Source organism: Onychomys torridus, chromosome 19 (genome assembly GCF_903995425.1).
Source record: "Onychomys torridus chromosome 19, mOncTor1.1, whole genome shotgun sequence".
Lineage (NCBI taxonomy): Eukaryota > Metazoa > Chordata > Mammalia > Rodentia > Cricetidae > Onychomys > Onychomys torridus.
In genome coordinates this window covers 58,067,291-58,088,886 of record NC_050461.1, presented here as the reverse complement: position 1 = coordinate 58,088,886, position 21,596 = coordinate 58,067,291, and the positions used below count along the sequence as shown (strand labels likewise).

Sequence of the window (21,596 nt, the reverse complement as noted above, 5' to 3'; positions counted from 1 at the left end):
GAAAGAATGTTTCGTTTTGAAAGGTAAAGCCAGTGAGCATCCCTCGAGTGCTCCCAGGCTATACTCACAGACTTGGCAGAGGAAAGATGGGAAATCCTGGCTATCCTGCCACCCTGTGGCTGGGCCCCAGAGCTACATTGTAGGGGAGGGGCTCAGAATGTTTATTGTTCCCGTGGCAACGGCAGCCTTGGCTTGCAGTTGGTGACAAGAGGGTCGATGGCTAAGGATCAGGAACCTGATTGTAAGTTGTCTGTCCCCATTTTTGTGTTTGCCTGGCTTAAAGTTGATGTTTGATTGCCTGGGAAAGCCCATTTCTCACAAGTGGTTTTGAAAGTAAAAGCCTTTCCGGACTGGAGGTCAGCTCCTGGATCAGGATGATTTGTTTGGACTGAGAGACACGCAGTGCTTTCAGAACTTGTTGAAGCCGACCATTTCTGTCCACAACCGGGACCAGAGCAAAGGACACATGCACACCAGTGTTCCACCCAGTTCACTTTTCATTCGGTCCAGGGACTGGCCCAGGAAACAGGGTGGGTCTTGCCACCTCACCAAACCCATTTAAGAAAACTCCTCAGGGCATGGCTTTAGGGCAACCTCATCTAGACAGTTTCCCTCCAGGGTTCCTATTGGAATTTTATGTTGGGTCAAGACGTTGATCAAAAGCAACCATTCCCATGGTGTCTGTGCTACATGTGTGTGAAGGTGTGTGGTGTGCATGTGTGTGTTAGTAAGTACAGTACCCTGGAGGGAAAAAGATGGAGGGACTTGCCTCACTAGCTCAGTGTTGGTTTGCTTTCTTCAGAGCTGAGCTTTGAGAAACTTCCTGTACCACGATGCTGCTGTCTTGGAACATGATTTACAGGTCACAGAGAGGAAAGCAGTCAGGTGTCTTTCTCGAAGGCTTAGTTTACTGACAACATAATACAAGAGGGGAACAATTCACACGAAATAAATCTAACAACCTGACAATCCAGCTCTAAGTGAGGACACCAATACCCAGAGGCAGAGTTCACTCGTGGACAGTTGGGAGACGTGGTGGCACCAAGCAGGTTGCAAGTCTGAAGGCCCAGTGCCCACACACCCCCACGTCCACAGCCACTGGTGGGCAGGACAGCGAGTGGACGCTGGCTCCACTGCAGATGGCCCTTGAAGGTGTCAGAGGCCAACTGACACGGCCTCAGTTGTGCTTAGTCAGGTCAGCCAGGGTGCCGGACACTCAACCCTGCCAGGGTCAGAGCCAGTCCATCGGCAAGAGATCTGGGGAGACTGGGTCACCTGAAGGGTCTCTTGTTGCTGGAGTACGTGTATGGCTCTCGTGTGCTGAGGTACATTGGAGACCAGCATCGCTGAGCCTTTTGAAGCCTGGGTTTTTACGACCCTTCTGAGGCTTGTCTTATCTTTGCAGACCTTTTGGCCTCTGCCCCTGATTGGTGTGGGTCACCTGATCCCAGGACGTCACCCGTTACACCCAGGTGTCCACTTCCGCTGTCAGCACACCCTGATGTCAGGACAGTGAGCAGGAGAGCTTCCGTTTTGTGTCTTTATTTTGTTCTTTAATGAATTATCCCCAAGTGCCTGCCTTGAGGGGATTTCTATCAGGGCCCAGAATAGCTGCTACAAGTGGCTAAGGATACTAATCTGAGGGATAGCAAATGAATCTAAGCACACTGAATCCATTAGTCTATTCACTTTATTCTTTTAAGTCAATTCTGTCTACACAGTTTCTTTTCTGTTCTCTTACTTAGCTTCTCCCAGTCCCTCCTGCTCTCGGTCCTCCTGCTCTTGGTCCCTCCTGCTGGTCTCTCATGTCTACCTAGTTCTTTCCATCTCCGTCCTCATCTTTGTTCTCCATCAATTCTGTTCTTGCTATTCTCTCACATCTATCTATCTAGGTCTTTTCCACCTTCTCCCTCCTTTTCTTCCTCAAGTATGTGGATATGTGTATCTCCACTCATTAACAACTTGTTAGTAAAAACTACAAAGTAGACTCTCAGGGACAAGTATTCTGATAAGTCACACTTGGCAAAGACTTAGTCAGCATATTTGGTGATTGACAACAGCTGTAGGTTGCAAAAAGTTCTGGCTATCTCTTAAAGGGATAGCTACAAAGGTTACAAGGAAAGAAATTAAACCAATGCGAGATTTAAGGAAAAGGCAAAGAATATGTGTACTATTTTATGTGATTAGTAATATCCAGATATGGTTAATCAGTTAATAGCCTTTTTCTGTTAGTCCCTGAATCTCAGGACCTATATATTATTAGTCTACTGAGCTTAAAATCTTGCACTAAAAACTGGTGCAGAAATAAATACAAAATGTTAATTGTTATTGAATCAGAGGGGGAGGTGCTGGTGGAGGAAGCATAGGTGCTAATGATCTCTAGATGGACTAAGGCCAGATACCTGCACTATCACTTCTGGTTCGCTGTGATTCTTCTGAAGGGTTTTGATCCAACAAGGCCAGGCACCTGCAATTCCTCTCTGTGAAAGTTCTATGAAGACATTCTGTCTGTCCAGTGTTTACCTTGTCAGTGACTAAGGATGGAGAGTAAGATCTCTAAGTGTCTACAGTCCACATGGAACAATGGATCTAGTATGAAGCATATTTTAGTATGTTTCTATTCATAAAAATTATGCAGTTATATAAGAAACCATCTTCTAGACTATCTATAATTACATGTGCCCATAAGATTGAGACGCAATCGTGAGAGTACACATTACATGGAAATGCACAGACCCTGATGTTCTCTAGAGCAGCATTTCTTAACCTTCCTAATGCTGAGACCCTTGAATACAGTTCCACATGTTGTAGTGACCCCGCCCCAACCATAAAATTATTTTCCTTGCTACTTCACAACTGTAACTTTGCTACTGTTATGAATCGTAATATAAATATCTATTTTCTGATGGTCTTAGGCGGCCCCTGTGAAAGGGGCATTCTACCCTTAGGGGTCACAACCCACAGGCTGAGAAACACGGCGTTAGTACCAGTTGGAGGGAAAATCGATCAAGCAGGCACCCCTTGTTTACTCCCTGGCACATTTTATGGATCACATCTTAAAGGTGACTTTTCATCCTTGCTATGGAAGACTAGACTCACATGTAAAACTTGCCCTCTAGGGGAAGCTTTGCTTATGGTGTAAGCGGCACTGCCATGTGGAAAGCTCTTCATCTCCTTCCTGGTTGCTGGTCCTTCCCTTTCTTTTACTGTGATGAAAATACCCCGACAAAAACAAGTTTAAGGGTGAGTGGTTTTCTGGGCTTCGGATTCCAGGCAAGAGTCCACCACACCACTGAAACTAAGGGGGCAGGGACTTCAAACAGTCACATCACACTCACAGCAAGAGCAGAGGAAAAGGAATGTGCATACACGCGTTTCTAGTCCTTACTGCTTTCTCTATGCCACCACAGTCTGAGACACCGAGCATAGGGAAGGGGGCTGCCTGGAGTGGGCCAGTTCTTCCCACATCTTGAGAACAACCTGGGACAGATACACCCTCAAACCAACTTGATCTGAACCATTCCTGCTTGAGATCCCCTTCACAGGCGATTCTACTGTGTCCTATGGACAAGTAAAACTCTCCAGCTTGACCTTGAAGGGTTGTGAGTTTTATGCCTATAAGAGCACCTGGGGCACACCCACGTGCTCTTTATCTTTGGCTACACCTGAGGTGGCCACAGGTCTGTCTGACTTATAAGGATGGAGCTGGATGCTATTTCCTTGTCCTCTTTGAAGACCTCTCTTTTCTATAACAGGCATGCAACAGGGCTGCTTTTCCGTGGGCTTAGTGGGGGGTCTCACGGCTGTGTGTTCTCTCCTGAGCAGTTTACCTGAAGTGGAAGCACTGTGAGACTTATGGGGTCAAGACTCTATGCAACCTGAGGGAACTCCTGACCCGGCTCCATAAGGACCACAGGGATGATATCTATGTCTACACCTCTGGACACCTGAACCCTGACAAGCTTTACAGGCCTCCCGAGACCATTACTCAGCACTGGCATAATGCCAACAGGCCAAGGGAGCAGCGAATCTTCCCATCCTCTGTTTCCAGAGACAAACAGATAGCAGAAATGAGAGAGGCGTGGGCTTACTTCACCATCAACACAGCTCTGCGTCCCGATGACAGCCACAACACAAGGCTGTTCAGGTATTTGAACCCACGGATGGTCACTTCCCATGTTTCCAAAGAGGCCGTCACCTTGAAGATCCCACAGGAGGAGGAAGAGGAGGAAGTAAGGGAAAGACACGTGCTTTCTCGGGAAAGACACCGGAAGGAAGAGCTCAGGCTGCCGGAGATGAAAATACTCAGGTACCCAGTGATACTCTCCAGCCGCCAGTGCTCCAGGGCTGCCTCGGGCAGGGATGTGTATCGGTACGTCAGCTCCTACTTAGCAGGTATAACAAAAGCTGACAGATACAACAAGTTCCTGAGTTTCCAAAAAGAAGTGCTGGCAAAGGAAGCTATCCCAAAGAGGGATTTCACAGCGAGCAAGGTGGCTGAGAACCATGAGAAGAAACTGAGGGAGGTAAGTGGAGTGGGGCTCTGGGTGGGCCCGAAGTTCAGAGACCCTCGTGGGCCCAGACTCAACCCGAGTACCTCAGTTACCCGTCCAGGCAGAATACAACAACATTACTGGTGCTCCCGTTACCCAGCATGGTCAATGAGAATTGAGGTGAATGGGAGGACAGTATCATTTCACAGGGGTAAACTGGAGGTGAATTTATGATCAGCAGTATTCAGTGATCGACGGGAACAGCTTTGGAAATACTCGATCTGGGATACAAAAGAATGTCCACCTTACCTCCTATGGAAGATGGGTGGGAAGAACCCGGGAAAACGAGATGGTGCAGATGCTAGTGGGTAGAGTGATGGGGGCATGCTGGTGGAGGCTGATGTGGGAAGTGACTGTGGCCTGAGAGGGAACCTTAGTGACTAGAGCAAGAATTCAGAGGAGGGGAGGAAAGGGGCATCTATGTGTCCGAGAGCCAGAGCCCAGGGTTTGGAACGAGCACACTGTGAGAAAGGGAAGGGTCTTCTGTGCATGTCTTCTGTGGTGGGGAGGCAGAAGATGAATTTCTGAGCACAGGAGGCAGGGGTGGATAAAGAAAATGACGGAAGCAAACGCCCATGAGTGGCCAGGCTTTGAGCAACGGTGGAGGACCACCAGAGGCCCGTGGATGTGCCACCCACGCTGCAGAGCCCGGTCTCTGGGGTGCCTTTTCCACATGATCCCTCAGTAGTTCTGAGGGGAGCATGGAGCCCCCACGCCTGCAGGGGCTGACTCTGTGTCTTCCTTCTAGGAACTCCGGAAGATATGCACCTGCAGCTCTCAGCAGTTCAACAGGCTGCAGGTCTTTGGGGAAGTCTTTGAGGATATTTGTAACAGCTCTTTGATCTTCGGGGACCTCCTGAAGGAGATTAAGGTAATAACGCACCAGGGATCTTGGGCCTCACAGAAATCACACAGTCCCTCGTCCACAGAGGACGTCACCTGGCAGCGACGCAAGAGAAGCTGCTTCCTGTCCTGTCAGTCCTATGATCCGTGGGAAGCAAGCACCAAGTGAACTTAGTGCTTAGACCTGTCATTTCCCACCTAAGCTTCCCAATTATGAGTTCAGAACAACATGGCGTATACACTTTCAGAACTAGGCACGTAGAAGTTACGAGAAGTTAAGTTGCTTAAAGCCTATGTTAATTTTCTGTTGCTGTAATAAAGCACCCAAACTACGAGACAGGCACGGGAGACAGTCTTTATTTTAGTTGGTGGCTCCAGAGGGATAGAATCCATCACGGTGGGGAGTCACAGCAACAGGCAGGGAAAACATGGCGGCAGAAGCTGGAAGCTGGCTGATCACAGGAAGTGGAGAGAAATAACAGGAAGTAGAGCCAGGCTATACATACTTAAAGCCTGCCTTTGGTGGCTCACTCCCTCCAGCAAGGCTTCACCAACTAAAGGCTCTATAATCTTCCTCAAAGTACCACCAACTTGGGCCCACGTGTTCAAATGCATGAGCCTGTGGGAGATGATTCTCATCTAAGCCAACACAAAGCCCATGCTTGCTCTGGTTTCTGTAATGACAAGGGGTGGGTAAGGATGGCAGTGTGCTGCTTGTCTCCTGGGGTCCTTGCCACCTCCCCTTTAGCAGGTCTCAGAACTACACATGGCAGGGGACGTGTGTGAAGGTGTTTTACAACAGTGTCTTGAACTGGTCAGTAGCTGGTAGTCAAAATAGGGTTCACTGACCATTTAATTTTATAAATTTGTGTGTATGTGCATTTTAGCACATTGCAGATGCACTTTATATGCTTCATGTTTGAAGTGGTTTTAACTGACATCCTTCACACCTATGGGATTTACGCATGTAAAAAAATAATCCTTGGGGCTTGAGGGGGTAGCTCAGTGGGCAAAGTGTTTGCAGGGCCTGAGTTTCAATCCACAGCACCCACATAAGATCTGGGTGTTGTGGGGTTGGGGGTTTAGCTCAGTGGTAGAGCGCTTGCCTAGCAAGCGCAAGGCCCTGGGTTCGGTCCTCAGCTCTGGGTTAAAAAAAAAAAAAAGACAAAATAACAAAAAAGATCTGGGTGTTGTGATACGCATCTGGAACTCCAGTGCTGGGGCAAGTCAGATACAAGATGATCCCAGACTTGTTGGCTAGCATATGCTTGGCTAGCCTACCATATGCTTGTGAGCAAGAATAAGGTAGGGAGTGATAGAAGAAGATGCCTGATGTCAACTCTGGCCCTTGTTGCACACATGGGTGCCTGTGCACATGTATGTACACACTCATGCACTCCACCCCCGTCCACAAGCCCTTGCATCTGGTGACATTGGTGTTTTTGTTTTGCTTTTGTTTGTTTGTTTGATTTTTTTTTTTTTTTTTTTTTGTGCAGGATGAATATGAACTCTACATGGCAGCTCTTCTAGACTCGCAGCCCACAGCACAGTATAAGGTAATCATGACCAGAAAGGGCACAGAGTGAGCCTGTGCATTTGTTCATGACTTCCTATTTCAGGAGCAGTAGGACACTCTCAACCCGGGAAGCCCCATTTGTTCCTCCGTCATGCAAAACAGCTGGTGCTTTTTTCTTTCTTATTTCTGCTGACCCCAGATAAGTTTATTATAGCTGGTGCTTTTTCAAAGGGACAATCTTTCTATCAACCTAAAATTTTATGGGTAAAGATCTTTCCTGGACATTACCCCAGCACTGGGTCATTCCCTAACCACAGGCAGCACACCTGACTGGGAACATACATGGTACTGCATCAATAGCATCCTGTTGTTACCCTGCATGGATGGATTGTCACAGCAGGTATACCCAGAGCCACAACACAGATCACTGTCTCCTCTAGTCTCTGCAGGGTCAGGGGGTCAGCATGCCATGTTCTAATAAGAAATGTCCCATGGGAATGACAGATAGCTCCAAGAAGCCTTGATAGTAGTAACTATGCTGTGAAGTAGGAAATGTATATATATATATATATTTACACATATGCACATAAACATATGTATATACATACACACACACCCTATAGCATACAAAGTCAGTTCTAAATTACATCTTAATAAAACACCTCATGTGAGCATTGCATCTTGTGTTCTGAGACTTTTTTATGCTATTTGATGACAAGTTTTGAGGGCCTAGAGAGGTAGCTCAGCAGTTAAGAGCACTGGCTGCTCTTGCGGAGGACTCAGGTTTGGGTCCTAGCTCCCACATGGTGATGCACAACCATTTGTAACTCCAGTTCCAGGGGATCTGACACCCCGTTCTGACCTCCACAGGCACTAGGCATGCTTGTAGTGAAACAACATACGTACAGGCAAAACACCCATACATATCAAGATTAAATCATCATTCTATCATCAATCAATCAATCAATCAATCAATCAAATCAGCATTTGTAAGTAAAATCAGGACTGAGCAGTGTCTGTAGTCACTGGTGTACTCTGTTCCTTACTCTAGGTGGGGCAGAAAAGGAAAACCCCACATCTCAATGGAACAGCCAAATGAAGGGACTGACGGGCTTCCAGGACTCTCTCTGTCTTCCCATCCCTGAAGCCCAGATGGCCACCTGATGACACAAAGGCCTTTGTCACCAGCACAAGCCCCACTTTCTTTATGTCCACATAAAAATAGGTGGTTAAGATTGTCTATCAAATATGTGAAATAGATAGTAATGATGTACCCAGACCTTTGTTCTTTGTGTGTCCCCCAACCCAGCTCCACGAAGACCATGAAGGCCCTTCTTAAGAATCCTTAGGAAAATTTCATTATTATTATTATTTCATTATTGTAAAAATTATTTTACTTGGAACTTCACCATTACTTTATCCCTGCCTCCAGCCCTCCCAATGCACTTGCTGAGTTGGAATGCACACTTGACCCTGGGATACCCAGGCCCTACATGGGTAACAGCCCAGACCATCTTACACTCTCCCTGACCACCTTACCCTTCATGTGCCTTGTTCCTGGCAGCGGCTCCTGGCTGAAGTCAGGGGGTTGGAGAAGAGCCCTGTGCACAGCACAGACATTGACCAAGCCAAGGAGCGGCTGAGGAAGCTTGAGCAGGCTGCTCTGGAAGCCCTGGAGCAGAATGAGAAGTAAGGCACCAGCTGCACGGTTCTGGTGAAGTTTCCACAGATACTCAACATGACCTGAACACTCTGTAATGAGCAGCACCCACATTTGTCTGCATTGTTGGGGTGTGGCGTGCTACCTGTACCAATGTTGTCCTCTTCACCTGGACTCTTCCATGTATGACTGTGGTGCTGGACCAAATGCAGTAAGCCTCTTAGAGGTCTCTGAAGGATCCTCCTTGAGGACTTTCTGATGGGACCGAGGATGGCAGGGCCAGAGATAGCCTTCTGATTTTATTAACTTAGAAAATCCTGTAATCTCTCTATGGAGGTATGAAAGAAAATGGCTCCCAAAGGGAGTGGCGCTATCAGGAGGTGTGGCCTCATTGCAGGAAGTGTGTCACTGTGAAGGTGGGTTCTGAGGTCTCATATGCTCAAGCCATACGCAGTGAGACAGACCACTTCCTTTCGCCTGCCAGTCAAGATATAGAATACTCAGCTCCTTCTCCAGCACCATGCTGGCTTGCATGCCACCATGTCTCACCATGATTTATTTAGTTCTGTATATGTGTGTGCTATAGGTGTGTGTTTACATGTCGGTATGGATGCGTATTATTGTGCATGCCTATGTGGAGGCAAGAGTCAAATATTGGCTGAATTCTATCACTCTCTACCCTATTCTCTGAGACAGTCTCAGAACCTGGAGCTCACCAACTGGCTACACTGGCTAGCCAGTGAGGCCTTGGACCCTCTTGTCTCCACCTCCACGTGCTGGGATTATAGGTGTCTGCTTTTCCAGTTGGTGTGAAGGATCACACTTAGGTCCTTACAGCTACAGGGCAAGCACTGAGCCACCTAGCCATCTCTCCTACATGTTTTTCTTCCTTTCCATTCTTCCCTTTCCTCTTCTCCCCTCTTTCTGTGTGTGTGTGTGTGTGTGTGTGTGTGTGTGTGTGTGTGTGTGTACATGCGACAGTGTATGTATGGAGGTCAGAGGATAATGGATGGGTGTTAGTATTCTCTTTCCATCATGTGGGGCCCAGAGATTGAACTTGGGTGGTTAAGTGCATTTATCCACTGAGCCATTGTGTTGGCCTTCCCATTTGTTTATAATTAATGGATTTTAATGATATATATAATCTTAGTAAGGAGATGCTTTCCTTGTTAACTGGACTGGATTAGGCTCTGTACAGCCATCTTCAGAGTGCCTTCTGTGTCAGAAAGTCTGAAGATCAGTATTTATTTCTTAAGTAAAAAGACATATGATGCTGGAGCTGAGGAGTAGCCCAGTAAGGAGACAATTCAGATCCCCAGCACCCATGAAAATTCAAGTTAGGTGTAGTGGTTGTCCTGTAAATACATGTGGGAAGCTAAGACAGAGGATCTGCCAGTGAAGCTTGCTAGCTGTACTAGCGAAATACTTAGCTTTGGTTCAAGTGAGAGACCCTGTCTCAAAGTATGAGGTAGAGAGTGGTGAGGAGACACCTGTCATCAACCTCTGGCCTCCACAGGCACATCCACACTGGCATACACAAGTGTGTCCACACACATGCAAGTACACATACACACACACACACACACACACACACACACACACACACACACACACGACTTGTGTTATTAAATAGATAGAAGCAACGAAGCCCAGATAGGGGTTGCTGCTTCATGAATGTTTTCCTATCAATTTTTAGACTCAGAAATGAACTGGAGGCAGAGAGACTGTTACTGCAGTCCGCTAAGGAAAAATCAGGTGAGTGCCTTCCAGAACTGCCTGCTGCCCTTCTAGTGTCTTCCTGGGTGTCTTGATCCACCTCCCTCACCAGGCACCTATCTGATTCCTGTTTCCACTTCAGCCTCAAGTTCCTTGGTCTTTGGAGGTTTCTCCTTAAACCCAGACCAAACTGTTTGGTGTTCATATGGCTCTCCCCAGGGTACCCCCTACCTCATCATTTTCATGTAGTCTCTTACCAGTATGCACTATTAGAAAGATAACACAGAAGAGGTTCTGGTCACCATTCACAACTGTCCCTTTCCACCTAGCCCAGAGTCTGCAAAACTAGGCACCCATTGATACTTACAGATTATGTGACTACTTCAAGAAGGAATATCTTATTTCTCTGGAACAGTTGATTTTTTATTAATATACTTGAGTTACCCTACAGTTATGTTACACAATATAGTCATATATATGTGTGTATATATATATATTTACACTATAGTTATATGTAACATATGACATTATTACACACATCACTGTTAACAAGTGTGGAGATATTAAAAATAGTAACTGCTTTCAAAACTATTTCCAGAAGCATCTGCTAGAAGCGAAAATGATGAGGACCAACTCACTCTGATCGAGAAAGTTGAGAAGAGGAGATGTGAAATCCTTGAAAAATGGGATGAAATGAAAGAGCTTGAAAAACACATCAAAGAAACATTGGTGCATTCCAAAGTGATGGATATCGCCGAGAGTGGGATTAAAAGTGTAGAGGTATGCAAATTATCTGTGTAAATATTTACACGTGCTTTCCTTGTAGATGCTCACAGAATAGTTTGATTCTGTAACAGGGTGAAATCTAACGAAGCTTAGTCCAAAATATGCTTTCACTTCAAAAGGTGTAGTGGCTACATAGAGCACTGAGGGCCTCACTAAAACTAGAACCAAAGTGATGTGAGTCTGTGGAGCTCTGTGAGTGCTTGGAACATATAGATACTGCACAGAGCTTGTGTGGAATGTGACCTGATAGGGCCCCTTGTGGCTAGTTCCATGTATTTTAGCCGTACTGTGTTCTTTGTTTTTAATGCAGAATAAGAATTACAAAGTGCATAGAAGGTGGTGTTGGTCTAAACCATGGTTGGGTACGTTGGCTCTCAACAGAGCACAGTGTTATCCCACTGTTCCTATGACTGCTCAGTATAGCTACTTGGAAGACCAAGCTTATGTGACCTTTGCACACAGGCCATGTATGTTGTACAAGTGCTTACAAAGGCAGGCTGGAAGAGGTGTTGTGTTCCCTGGAGCTAGAATTATAGGTGGTTGTGAGCTGCCTGGCATGAGTTCTGGAAACTCTGGGCCTCTAGAAGAGCAGGAAGTGTGCCTAACTGCTGAGCTGTCTTTTCAGCCCCCACACTTTGAACCAAGTCCTATTAAATCATCAGTTATTGCTGCTGTTGTGTGTGTTTCTTATGGATGCAAACCTACTGGTGATGCTGTGGGCTAGTTTCTAGACACCACTGTAAAGCAAATACCACAATTAGGTGTGCTGTAAGAATTATTTGATTTCTCAGTGCATGTAAAATTATGGTTACACTCTATGGCCAACAATTACATGCTTAACAGCATGCTGTTTTAAATGCAATGTACCCAAATGAAAAATAAACCCTTGGCTATGACACGCCGAGGTTCATCAGGACTGCTGGCCATGCTTGACACAGGCTTATCACAAACCTTCAATTCCTAAGAAAAAGAAACAAAATTTGTGAAGTAGGATAAATCAAAGTGCATAAAGTGAAATGTATATTTGTATTCTTTGGTTCTGTGTAACCCATGTGACCACAAAGCTAAGGACAGTCTTGAACTCTGAATCTTCCTGCTTCTTCCTCCCAAGTGCTGGGTTATATTCCCATTCCTGACTTCTGCATTTATATTTCACCTTGTTTCTAGGAACAGACAACTGAGAAGTTTTAATGGGCTCAGTATCTACAGGGTTTAACTCACAGGCTCTTTCCCACTATAGTGTCTCTTATTCAATGGTCTAAGTGTCTATGTTATTGTTTTCCTTTTTTAAAAAAAAATTACATTTTTAAAAAATAGCCAGGCAGTGGTGACATAAGCCTTTAATCCCAGCACTTGGGAGGCCGAGCCAGGTGGATCTCTGTGAGTTTGAGACCAGCCTGGTCTACAGAGCAAGATCCAGGACAAGTTCCAAACTGCACAGAGAAACTCCGTCTCGAAAAACCAAATAATAATAATAATAGTAGTAGTAGTAGTAGTAGTAGTAGTAGTAGTAGTAATATAATATGTCTTGATTATGTTTTCCCCTCCCTCTACTTCTTCCAGTTCCTCCCCACACCCCCTCCTATCTGGATACATCTCCTTTCTGTATCTCACTAGAAAACAAATAGACTTCTATGGGATAATGGTAAAATAAAGTATGATAAGATAAAGCAAAAACTGACACATCACAATTGGACAAAACAGACAAACAGAAGAAAAACAGTCTAAGAGAAGGCACAAGATAAAGAGACCTACTCATCCACACACTCAGGAATACCATAAAAACACTAATCTGGAAGCCATAATGTATAGAAAAAGGATCTGTAGGGAAAAAGACAGAAGAAATGTAGGTGGAATTTCCAAGAACCACATAGAGGCTTAATATTAATTATAAATGCTTGGCCAATAGCTTAGGCTTGTTACTAGCTAACTCTTACATTTTAAAATAACCTATATTTCTTATCTGTGCTTTGCCATGTGGCTTTTCTCAGTATGGCATGTCCATCTTGCTTCTCTCTACATCTGCTTGATAATCCTCTGACTCTGCCCTTCTCCTTCCCAACGTTCTCTGTCTGGCTCTCCTCCAACCTTATCCTGTCCATCTATTGGACATTCAGCCTCTTTATTAAATCAAACACAGTGACATATAATCACACAATTAAAGGAATATTCCATAAAGAAAAATTATATAAATAAAATAAAAAAACAATTACAAAACTAAAAGGAAGAGCCCTAACATAGTATTGAGACAAGGAACCTCCAATGATGCCGTTTTCTGCTGTCTGTCTACTGCTGGGCATGCAGCCTACCCTTAAGAGTAGTCTGTTTGCCCAGTGAGACTTCCTTGGAGGAAACTAAATTTTCATTTGCATATGGTTATCAATTGAGATAACTTTTGGGCTAGGGATGGGTGGCATGTGTCCAGTCCATCATTCATCTCTAGAATCCTGACTGGTGCAGACCTGTGAAGGCTCTGTACATGCTGCCTCCATCTCTGATTTCATATGTGTGTTGATCATTTTCACTCAGAGTGTTTTGTCTTCTCGGTGTCTTCCACTGCCCTTTGCTCTTACATTTTTCCAACCTCCCCTCCTTTTACATGGGGTTCTCTGAGCTCTGAAGGGAGGGATTTGATGGGGACATCTCATTTAGGGGCTGAGTGTCCCAAGGTCTTTCACTCTCTGCATGTCTGGCTGTGATTCTCTATATTTGTTCTATTTGCTGCAAGAGGAAGTTTCTCTGATGATGGCCGAGCAAGGCACTGATCTATGAGTATAGCAGAATGTCATTGGGAGTCATTTTGTTGCTACACTTTTTTTTTTTAATAACAGTAGTATTTGGTTTTACCCTAGGTTCCTGGTCTATCTAGTCTCAAGTTCTTGGTCACTCAATTAGTGTCAGATAGGGAGTGGGCCTTAAATCAGATATTGGTTGGTTACTCCTACAAATGTGGTGCCACTACTGCCCTAGCACATATAGCAGGCAGGACACCATTGCAGATCAAAGGGGTTGTGGTTGACTTTGACAACATGCAGAGTACCTTCCTGTACCAAAGATGCTAGCACATAGATGTGAAGGCTGTGTGTAGGCACCAGCTTAACTTCTCTGGGTTTAACAAGTTGTATAGGTTGCAACCTTGCAATCAGGTTGTGGAGAGCAACCTCTCACTTTGGCAACAGCTTCAGTTGCTTGGGGACTCCCATGGGACTCCTTTGGCCAACAACATAATTAGATGTAACTCATTCCCAGTACTGAAAGCTTCATTTGGTGACAAGAGATGTCCAGTTGGGGCTTTGTCTCCCCCACTATTTGCCAATTCCATTTAGATCTCTTTCATATAGGTTTATATTTTAGAAAGCTTCTACTGTGTTAGGTTTCCATACTACCCCTAACGTGGCCCTTAATTTTAGCTGTCTCTCCCATAACAGCTCCCTTGCCCCTCTCTTCCATCCCCTTCTCCACTTAATCTTCCTGTTCTACCCACAAACATCCACCTATAACTGTCTATTCTATTTCCCTTCCCCAAGGAGATCTATCCATACCCCCTAGTCTCGTACTCTATACCTAATCTCTGTGTGTCTCTGGCTTGTCACTTGGTTCTCATTGACTTAACAGCTAATATCTACATACAAGTGAATACATAGCCTATTTGTTGTTCTGGGTCTGGGGTACCTCACTCAAGATGATCTTTTATCTAGTTCCAGGCATTTACATGAAAATTTCATGACTTAATGTTTTAATGGCTGAGTAATATCCCATTGTATAAATGTACCATATTTTCTTTGTTCATTTTTTTTTCTGTTGAGGGACATCTAGGTCATTTCCAGTTTCTGGTAATGATGAATAGAACAGCAATGAACATGATTGAGCAAATGTCTCTGTGATAGGATGAAATGTCCTTTGGGTAGATGCTCAAGAGTGGTATAGTTGGATCTTGAGGTAGATCTATCCCCAGCTTCCTGAGGAATGGCCACACTGATTTCATAGTGTCTGTACAAGTTTGCACTCTCACTGGCAATGGATGAGGGTTCCTCTTACTCCACATCCTCCCCAGCATAAACTGTCACTTATATTTTTTATCTTAGCCATTCTGACAGGTGTACGATGAAATCTCAAAGTAGTTTTGATTTTCATTACCCTGATGGCTAAAGATGTTGAACATTTCTTTAAGTGTTTCTTAGCCACTTGAGTTTCCTCTTTTGAGAATTCTCTGTTTAGATTGGTACCCCATTCTTAATGGGTAATTTTGTTTTTCTGTTATCTAGTTTTTTGAGTTCTTTATATATTTTGGATACTAGGCCCCTGTCAGATATATAGTTGGTAAAAATCTTTTCCCATTCTGGAGGCTGCCACTTTGTCCAATTGATGGTGTCCTTTGCTGTGCAGAAGCCTTTTCGTTTCACACGATCCCATGTTGATCTTAGTGTCTGTGCTGTCAGTGTTTGGTTCAGAAAGTCTTTTCTTGTGCTAATGAGTTCAAGGCTATTCCTCACTTTCTCTTCTATCAGGTTTAGTGTATCTGGTTTTATGTTGAGGTCTGTGATCCACTTGGAGTTGAGTTTTGTGCAGGGTGGTAAGTTTGAATCTCTTTGCAGTCTTCTACATGGAGCCATCTGTTGACCAGCACCATTTGTTGAAGATGCTGTCTTTTTTCCAGTGTGTATTTCTGTGTGTTTTTATAAAAAAAAATCAGGTGTCCAGGTGTGTTGATTTATATCTGGGTCTTCAATTAAATACCCTTGATAAATATGTCTGTTTTTATGCCAATACCATACTGTCTTTTTTACTATAGCATTGTCTTATAACTTGAGATAAAAAATAATTAGACCTTTAGCAGTCTTTTATTGTTTAGGAATTTTTTTAATGGTCCTAGTTTTTTGTGTTTCCACATAAAGCAGAGAATTTTCCTTTCAAGATTTGTGAAGAATTGTCTTGGAATTTTGATGGGGATTGCATTGAATCTGTAGATTGCTTTTGGTAGCATGGCCATTTTTACTATGTTAATCCTACTAACCTATGAGCATGGGAGATCTTTCCATCTTCTGGTATTTCCTTTAAAGACTTAGTAAGTTTTAGCATACAGGTCTTTAACTGGCATGGCTAGACTTATCTCAAGATATTTTTTATTATTTGAGGCTATTGTGAAAGGTATTATTTCCCTGATTTCTTTCTCAGTCTGGTTGTCATTTATATATAGGAAGGTTACTGATCTTTTTGTCAGTTAATTTTGTAGCCAGCTAATCTGCTGAAAGTGTTTATCAGCTGTAGGAGTTCTCAGGTAGAATTTTCAGGGTCACTTGTGTAAACTATCACATCATCTACAAATAAAGATGTGTTGACTTTTTCCTTTCCATTTGTATCTCCTTAATTTCCTTCAGTTGTCTTATTGCTCTAGCTAAGACTTCGAGTACTACATTGAATGGGTATATAGAAAGTAGAAACCTTGTCTTGTTCCTGATTTTAATGGAATTTATTTGAGTTTCTCTCCAATTGAGTTAATATTGGCTATGAGCTAGCTGTAAACTGCCTTTATTATGTTTAGGTGTGTCCCTTTTACCCCTAATCTCTCTAGAAGATTGTATCATGAAGGATTTTGTCAAACATATCTAATGAGATGATTACGTGGTATTTTTCTTTCAGTTTGTTCATATAGTGGATTAGATTTATTGATTTTCATATATTGAACCATCCCTGCATCTCTGGGAAAAAGCCTTCTTGATCATGGTAGATGATCTTTTTCAATGTGTTCTTGTATTGTTTTCAAATATTTTATTGAGAATTTTTGCATCAATATTCATAAAGGTAATTGGTCTCTAATTTTCTCTGTTGGGTCTTTGTGTGGTTGGGGTATCAGTGTAATTGTAGTCTCATATAATGAATTGGGCAATGTTCTTTCATTTCCAGGTTTCCCTCAGTTGAGGTTTTCTTTATTGATTTTATTTCTACTTTCAGGTCTCAAACTGTTTTATTCATTTACTTCCATTGTGTTTTCATTGATTTCTTTAAGGGGTTTATTCATTTCCTTCTTAAGAACCTCTACCAGACGCATAAAGGCTATTGAAAGGTCATTGTCTTGTGCTTCAGCTATGGCCTACTATGGTAGGGTTGTTGGGCTCTGGTGGAAACATATTGTGCTGGTTGTTTTTATTGATTGTGTTTTTATGTTGGTCTCTAGGCATCTGAATTTGGGAAGATTATAATTCTACGTGCTGATATCTGGTCTTGTCTTTGTTGGGTGGGTATTTTGTTCCTGGGTTTCTGTTTCCCTCTCTGGTTCTTAGAAGAATGTGGTGGTTGTGTGTTCCCTGCTAGGAAATTCTCCTAGGATCCTATAGATGTGGCTACTAGGAAACTGTGCTTTTTAGGTTTGGGGAGCTGACACTTAAGAATGGATATGGTCCAGCAGGGGTGGGGCTGAGGGGGTCCACTGTTGTTGGTTGTTTTTACCCTTTTGTTAGGGAGCCCACCACCCAACTCCCCAAATAAATCACTCATGGAGGCCTGTTCTTATAAATGCGTGGCCTTAGCTTGGCTTAGTTTCTAGCCAACTTTTTTTTTTTTTTTTAAACTTAAATTATCCCGTCTACCTTTTGCCACTGGGCTTTTCCCGTTCCCTTACTTTTATAATCTTGCTCTTACTCCATGGCTTGCAGGTTGTGTAGATAGGTGGCTGGCCTCTGATGTTCTCCCCTTCTCTGGCCAATAGATCTCTTTTCCCAGTTTTTTCCTTCTGTATGTACTCTCTGCCTGCCAGCCCCACCTATCCTTTCTCCTGCCTTGCTATTGGCAGTTCTTCCTTTTTAGACCATCAGGTATTTTAGACACTCACAGTAGCACAGCTTCACAGAGTTAAACAAATGCAACATGAACAAAAGTAACACACCTTAAAATAATATTCTCCAACAGTCCACAGGAAGGTAGGAGAGCAAGGTGTTCCACTGGGATCTGGGAAATGGGGGTGGAGAGAGAAGAGAAGCCATGACAGGTAGCCTGCTATACAGCTGGGGATGAGACTAGGGCATTAGCTATGGAGGAGAGAAGGATGAGTGAAGATCTGAAGCTCACCTACCTGCTTCCCTGGCCCACTTGCTTCTCTGACAGGCTTGGCTGGCGGGTTCCCGGGGAGTGCCTGCTGGAGCTGGGGGCTGGATGACAGGATGAGTGTGGGAGCTCACAGAGGCTCTCTGCTAAGGCCTTGCTCAAGGTCAGAGTGTCTGAGCTTGCTTTACCCAGCAGGGCTGCATAATGAGATGATTTGGTCATGGGTGTGATTGCCAGGTGTTGTGAAGGATCTACACTTGGCTGTATGGTGTGCTTTGATCCTGCGAAGCAGGGGGGTCTTTTGTGTGGAGGCTGCAGCAAGTGGTCTGTTACAGAGATGAGGATGAGACTGGGGGATTGGATTTGGAGGAGCAGAGGGATAGGTGAAGATCTGCAGTTAGCCTACCTGCTTTCCTGACCAGAGTAAATGTCTATTTTAAAATGATGCAGCACTGAGCATGCTTAAATTCATAACCACAGCAGCCTCATAATGCTTTCTTAAATTTCACAAATAGAGAAAAAGTCTTTGAAATTGATTTTCAAATCATTTTCTTTCAGAATGAAGCTTTGAAGTTGGAAACAACAAACAAAATCTTAAGGAAGAAAATAAAAGTAAGATGTGTTTTTAACATGCAAACTAGTGTCAGTGTATAGAAACATCTCTCAACCTGTCTGTTTGCCTGTGTCGTAGGTCACATGAAACCACATAATTTCTTCTCGTGGATTAGCTTTCTGCGGTGTTAGCTGTGTCTGGCTGGCTGTGCAGACCTCAGCCTAGAACTGGACTCTCATGTTCAGTGCATTCATGAAAACACACCACATCATGATGATGGAGTGCTCCAGTCTGAACTGCTCCTCTAACTCAGCCACACACCTTGCCACTCAGAATAATGAATAAAACAACCAGCAACAAGGAGTGGAATGCTCCAAACACTCATCCTGTTTACATTTGCTGTTTACATCACAGTTCTGCACTCCTGGGCTGTGTGTGCCTCTGATGTGTGTGCCTCTGAGCTGTGCGTGCTGTGGTTAGCATGCCATGCCCGACAGAACCACCAGTTCTGATTTCATCTCATTGTCATTATACGTGACCAAGATGTTGGTGTTCTCGATGACTGAAGGATTTTCAAATCTCCACAGGTTATAGAAAACCAGGTCAAGCAGCTCATAAAAAAGAGTAAAATCGGCGACACAGAGAGGCAGTAAGCATCTATACAATGTTCTAAAATACGCATGTGTATAGTGTGTGTGTGTGCATGAACATGCTTTTGCACATGTGTGCAGGTGAGGACGTGGAGGCCCCAGGTTACAGTGGGGGATTCTTTTACTCTCCACCTCATTCACGGAAGCAGACTCTCACTTGAGCCCAGAGCTCACTGATAATATTAGTCTCCTTAGGCAGCTCACCCCAAGGATCCTGTCTCCACCTTTTGAGTGTTAGGATTACAGGCAGGTTGCCTCTATGCCTACCTGGCATTTACATGGGTTCTGGGGATATGAACTCTGGTCCTTACATGTGCATGGCATGTGGTTTGCCCACTGAGAGATCTCCTCAGTCCTATGCCAGATGCACCTTGAAGTGACTCAAATTGCAGGGCTTACAACAGTAATGAAAATTAAAAACAAAATCCTATGCACATCTAAACTTTCAATTTAAAGAGTCAACAGGGACCGATGAGATGGCTCAGTGGGTAAATGTACTTATCCCTAAGGCTGACGATTAACCTGAGTTTGATCCTTGACTCCTATGTGATAGAAGAGAACTAACCCTTCTAAGTTGTCCTCTGACCTCCACGTGTGAGCTGTGGCCTATCTAACTTTCTTTGCTTATGGGTTTTTCCTCATGGGGTCCCACTGTAGCTGTTTTTAGGCATTGGTCTGTGTTCCAAGGCAAAGGACCAAGAGCCAACCTCTTCCTCTCTGAGGCTTTGTTATTCATTATTTATTTATTTTGCCTGATGCAGAAAGATGGCCTTCTTCAGGGACTTCCTCCCCTATCTCACTGGCTAGCATTAGGTCCCAACATCACCCGTAGTTGTAGGGAAGGGCAGAAAACAGAGACCACACATGCGGTAGAGGAATGTGCAAGGATGAGAACTTGGATCACTCTCTCAGCTCCTTATGTCATGCTGGAAGTAAGCAAAGGACAGAAGGGCAGTAACAGTTGCTTAGACCCCACTGGAAAGCTGCTTCTCCATTCTGGCTAGAAGGTATGTCATCTGCACAGTATTGGTCAGCCAGAAGATGCTTTAGGGATACCTCTCAAATGCCAGAGAAACCCTGTGGCATTCAAGGCCGAAACTCTGATAACAAAATTACTAAAAACAAAAGTTGTTGATTGCAATCTCATCTGTTGGGGTACATGTGACCCAAAATAGATATCTACTGGGACTTGTTCTTTTCTCCCTATTGTGTATGTTTTCTCATCCATTGCATTTGTTTCTTGTGTATTTTTAGGGTTCTGTGGGATCTCATTAAAGAATATGCAGAGTTACAAGATGTAGAAGATGACTCTCAAATATTTGGGAAGTGACACAGGACGACTCCACCTCCAAGTCCGCTGCCTGGATGGGTCAATGAAGATGTTTCTTTTAGTCATCTTTCCCACTAATAATGTCAGTGTATTAATAGGCGCACACTCCTCGTGATTCCTTTGACCTCTTTCTATGATGTACCGATCCTCAGTTCATCTTTTATTCAGTAACTTTCAACTGGAGAGAACACTTTTGAATATTTAGTAAGAATGAAGATGTAACCCTGCTGTGATACAGACCAGCCCCATGTAAGTGTGCATGTGTTTCCATATGTGCATTTAATACAATAAACATCATACCTATGCTGGTTACATGCTTATTTCTGTGGCCAAAAGACTTGGCAAACAGCTGAAGGGAGCAGTGTGTTCGGCCTTGTGATATCAGGGGTTTCACTCCTTCATGGTCAATCATCTTAGTTTGCCACAGAAGGAGCATGTGACAGTTCCCACCAGTGCTGTCCAGGAAGCAGAGAGCATGATGGGAATGAGGAGCCACATATAACCATCAGCAGCCCATTTCTAGTGGTCTACTTCTGCCAGAGGTTCCATAGCCTCTCCCAAGCACTTGCCACCACCTGGGGACAAGTGCCTCAAACAGGAGCTTGTGGGAGCATCTCAGATTTAAGTGGTATTAACAGTAATGCCTGAATGAATACCCATTTAACTAAATAGTATTTGCTCCTTGTTAGAATGTTTGCATGGTGGATGGCACATACCCCAGTCATTTCTGAACTTGGTGACATTTCTGAACTTGGCGAACACTTAGGATTTCTTCTCACTTCTTTGGGTGTATGCTAGTATAAGCATGAAGAGTGGAGATGACCTTAGTTCCTATGACCATCCATAGCAAGGATTTGAGGATCAAATGTGAGCGGTAAAGTATGAACATGAGAGAGTCCATCCTAATTTAGAGTATTGCAGAGGGGAGGACAGGAGGGGAGGGGAGGA

At 44.0% G+C, this 21,596-nt stretch overlaps 1 protein-coding gene across 1 annotated transcript; it reads left to right on the top strand.

Annotated features, from left to right (window-relative positions):
- The first annotated feature begins 211 nt into the window (after positions 1-211).
- C19H6orf118 (chromosome 19 C6orf118 homolog) lies at positions 212-20,826 on the top strand. Its single transcript, XM_036169283.1, has 10 exons — positions 212-241; positions 3,826-4,526; positions 5,302-5,424; positions 6,893-6,952; positions 8,477-8,601; positions 10,269-10,327; positions 10,887-11,068; positions 18,674-18,727; positions 19,256-19,317; positions 20,573-20,826. The coding sequence occupies exons 1-10, from the start codon at positions 217-219 to the stop codon at positions 20,646-20,648; spliced, it is 1,467 nt and encodes a 488-aa protein (XP_036025176.1). The 5' UTR covers positions 212-216; the 3' UTR covers positions 20,649-20,826.
- Positions 20,827-21,596: the final 770 nt, after the last annotated feature.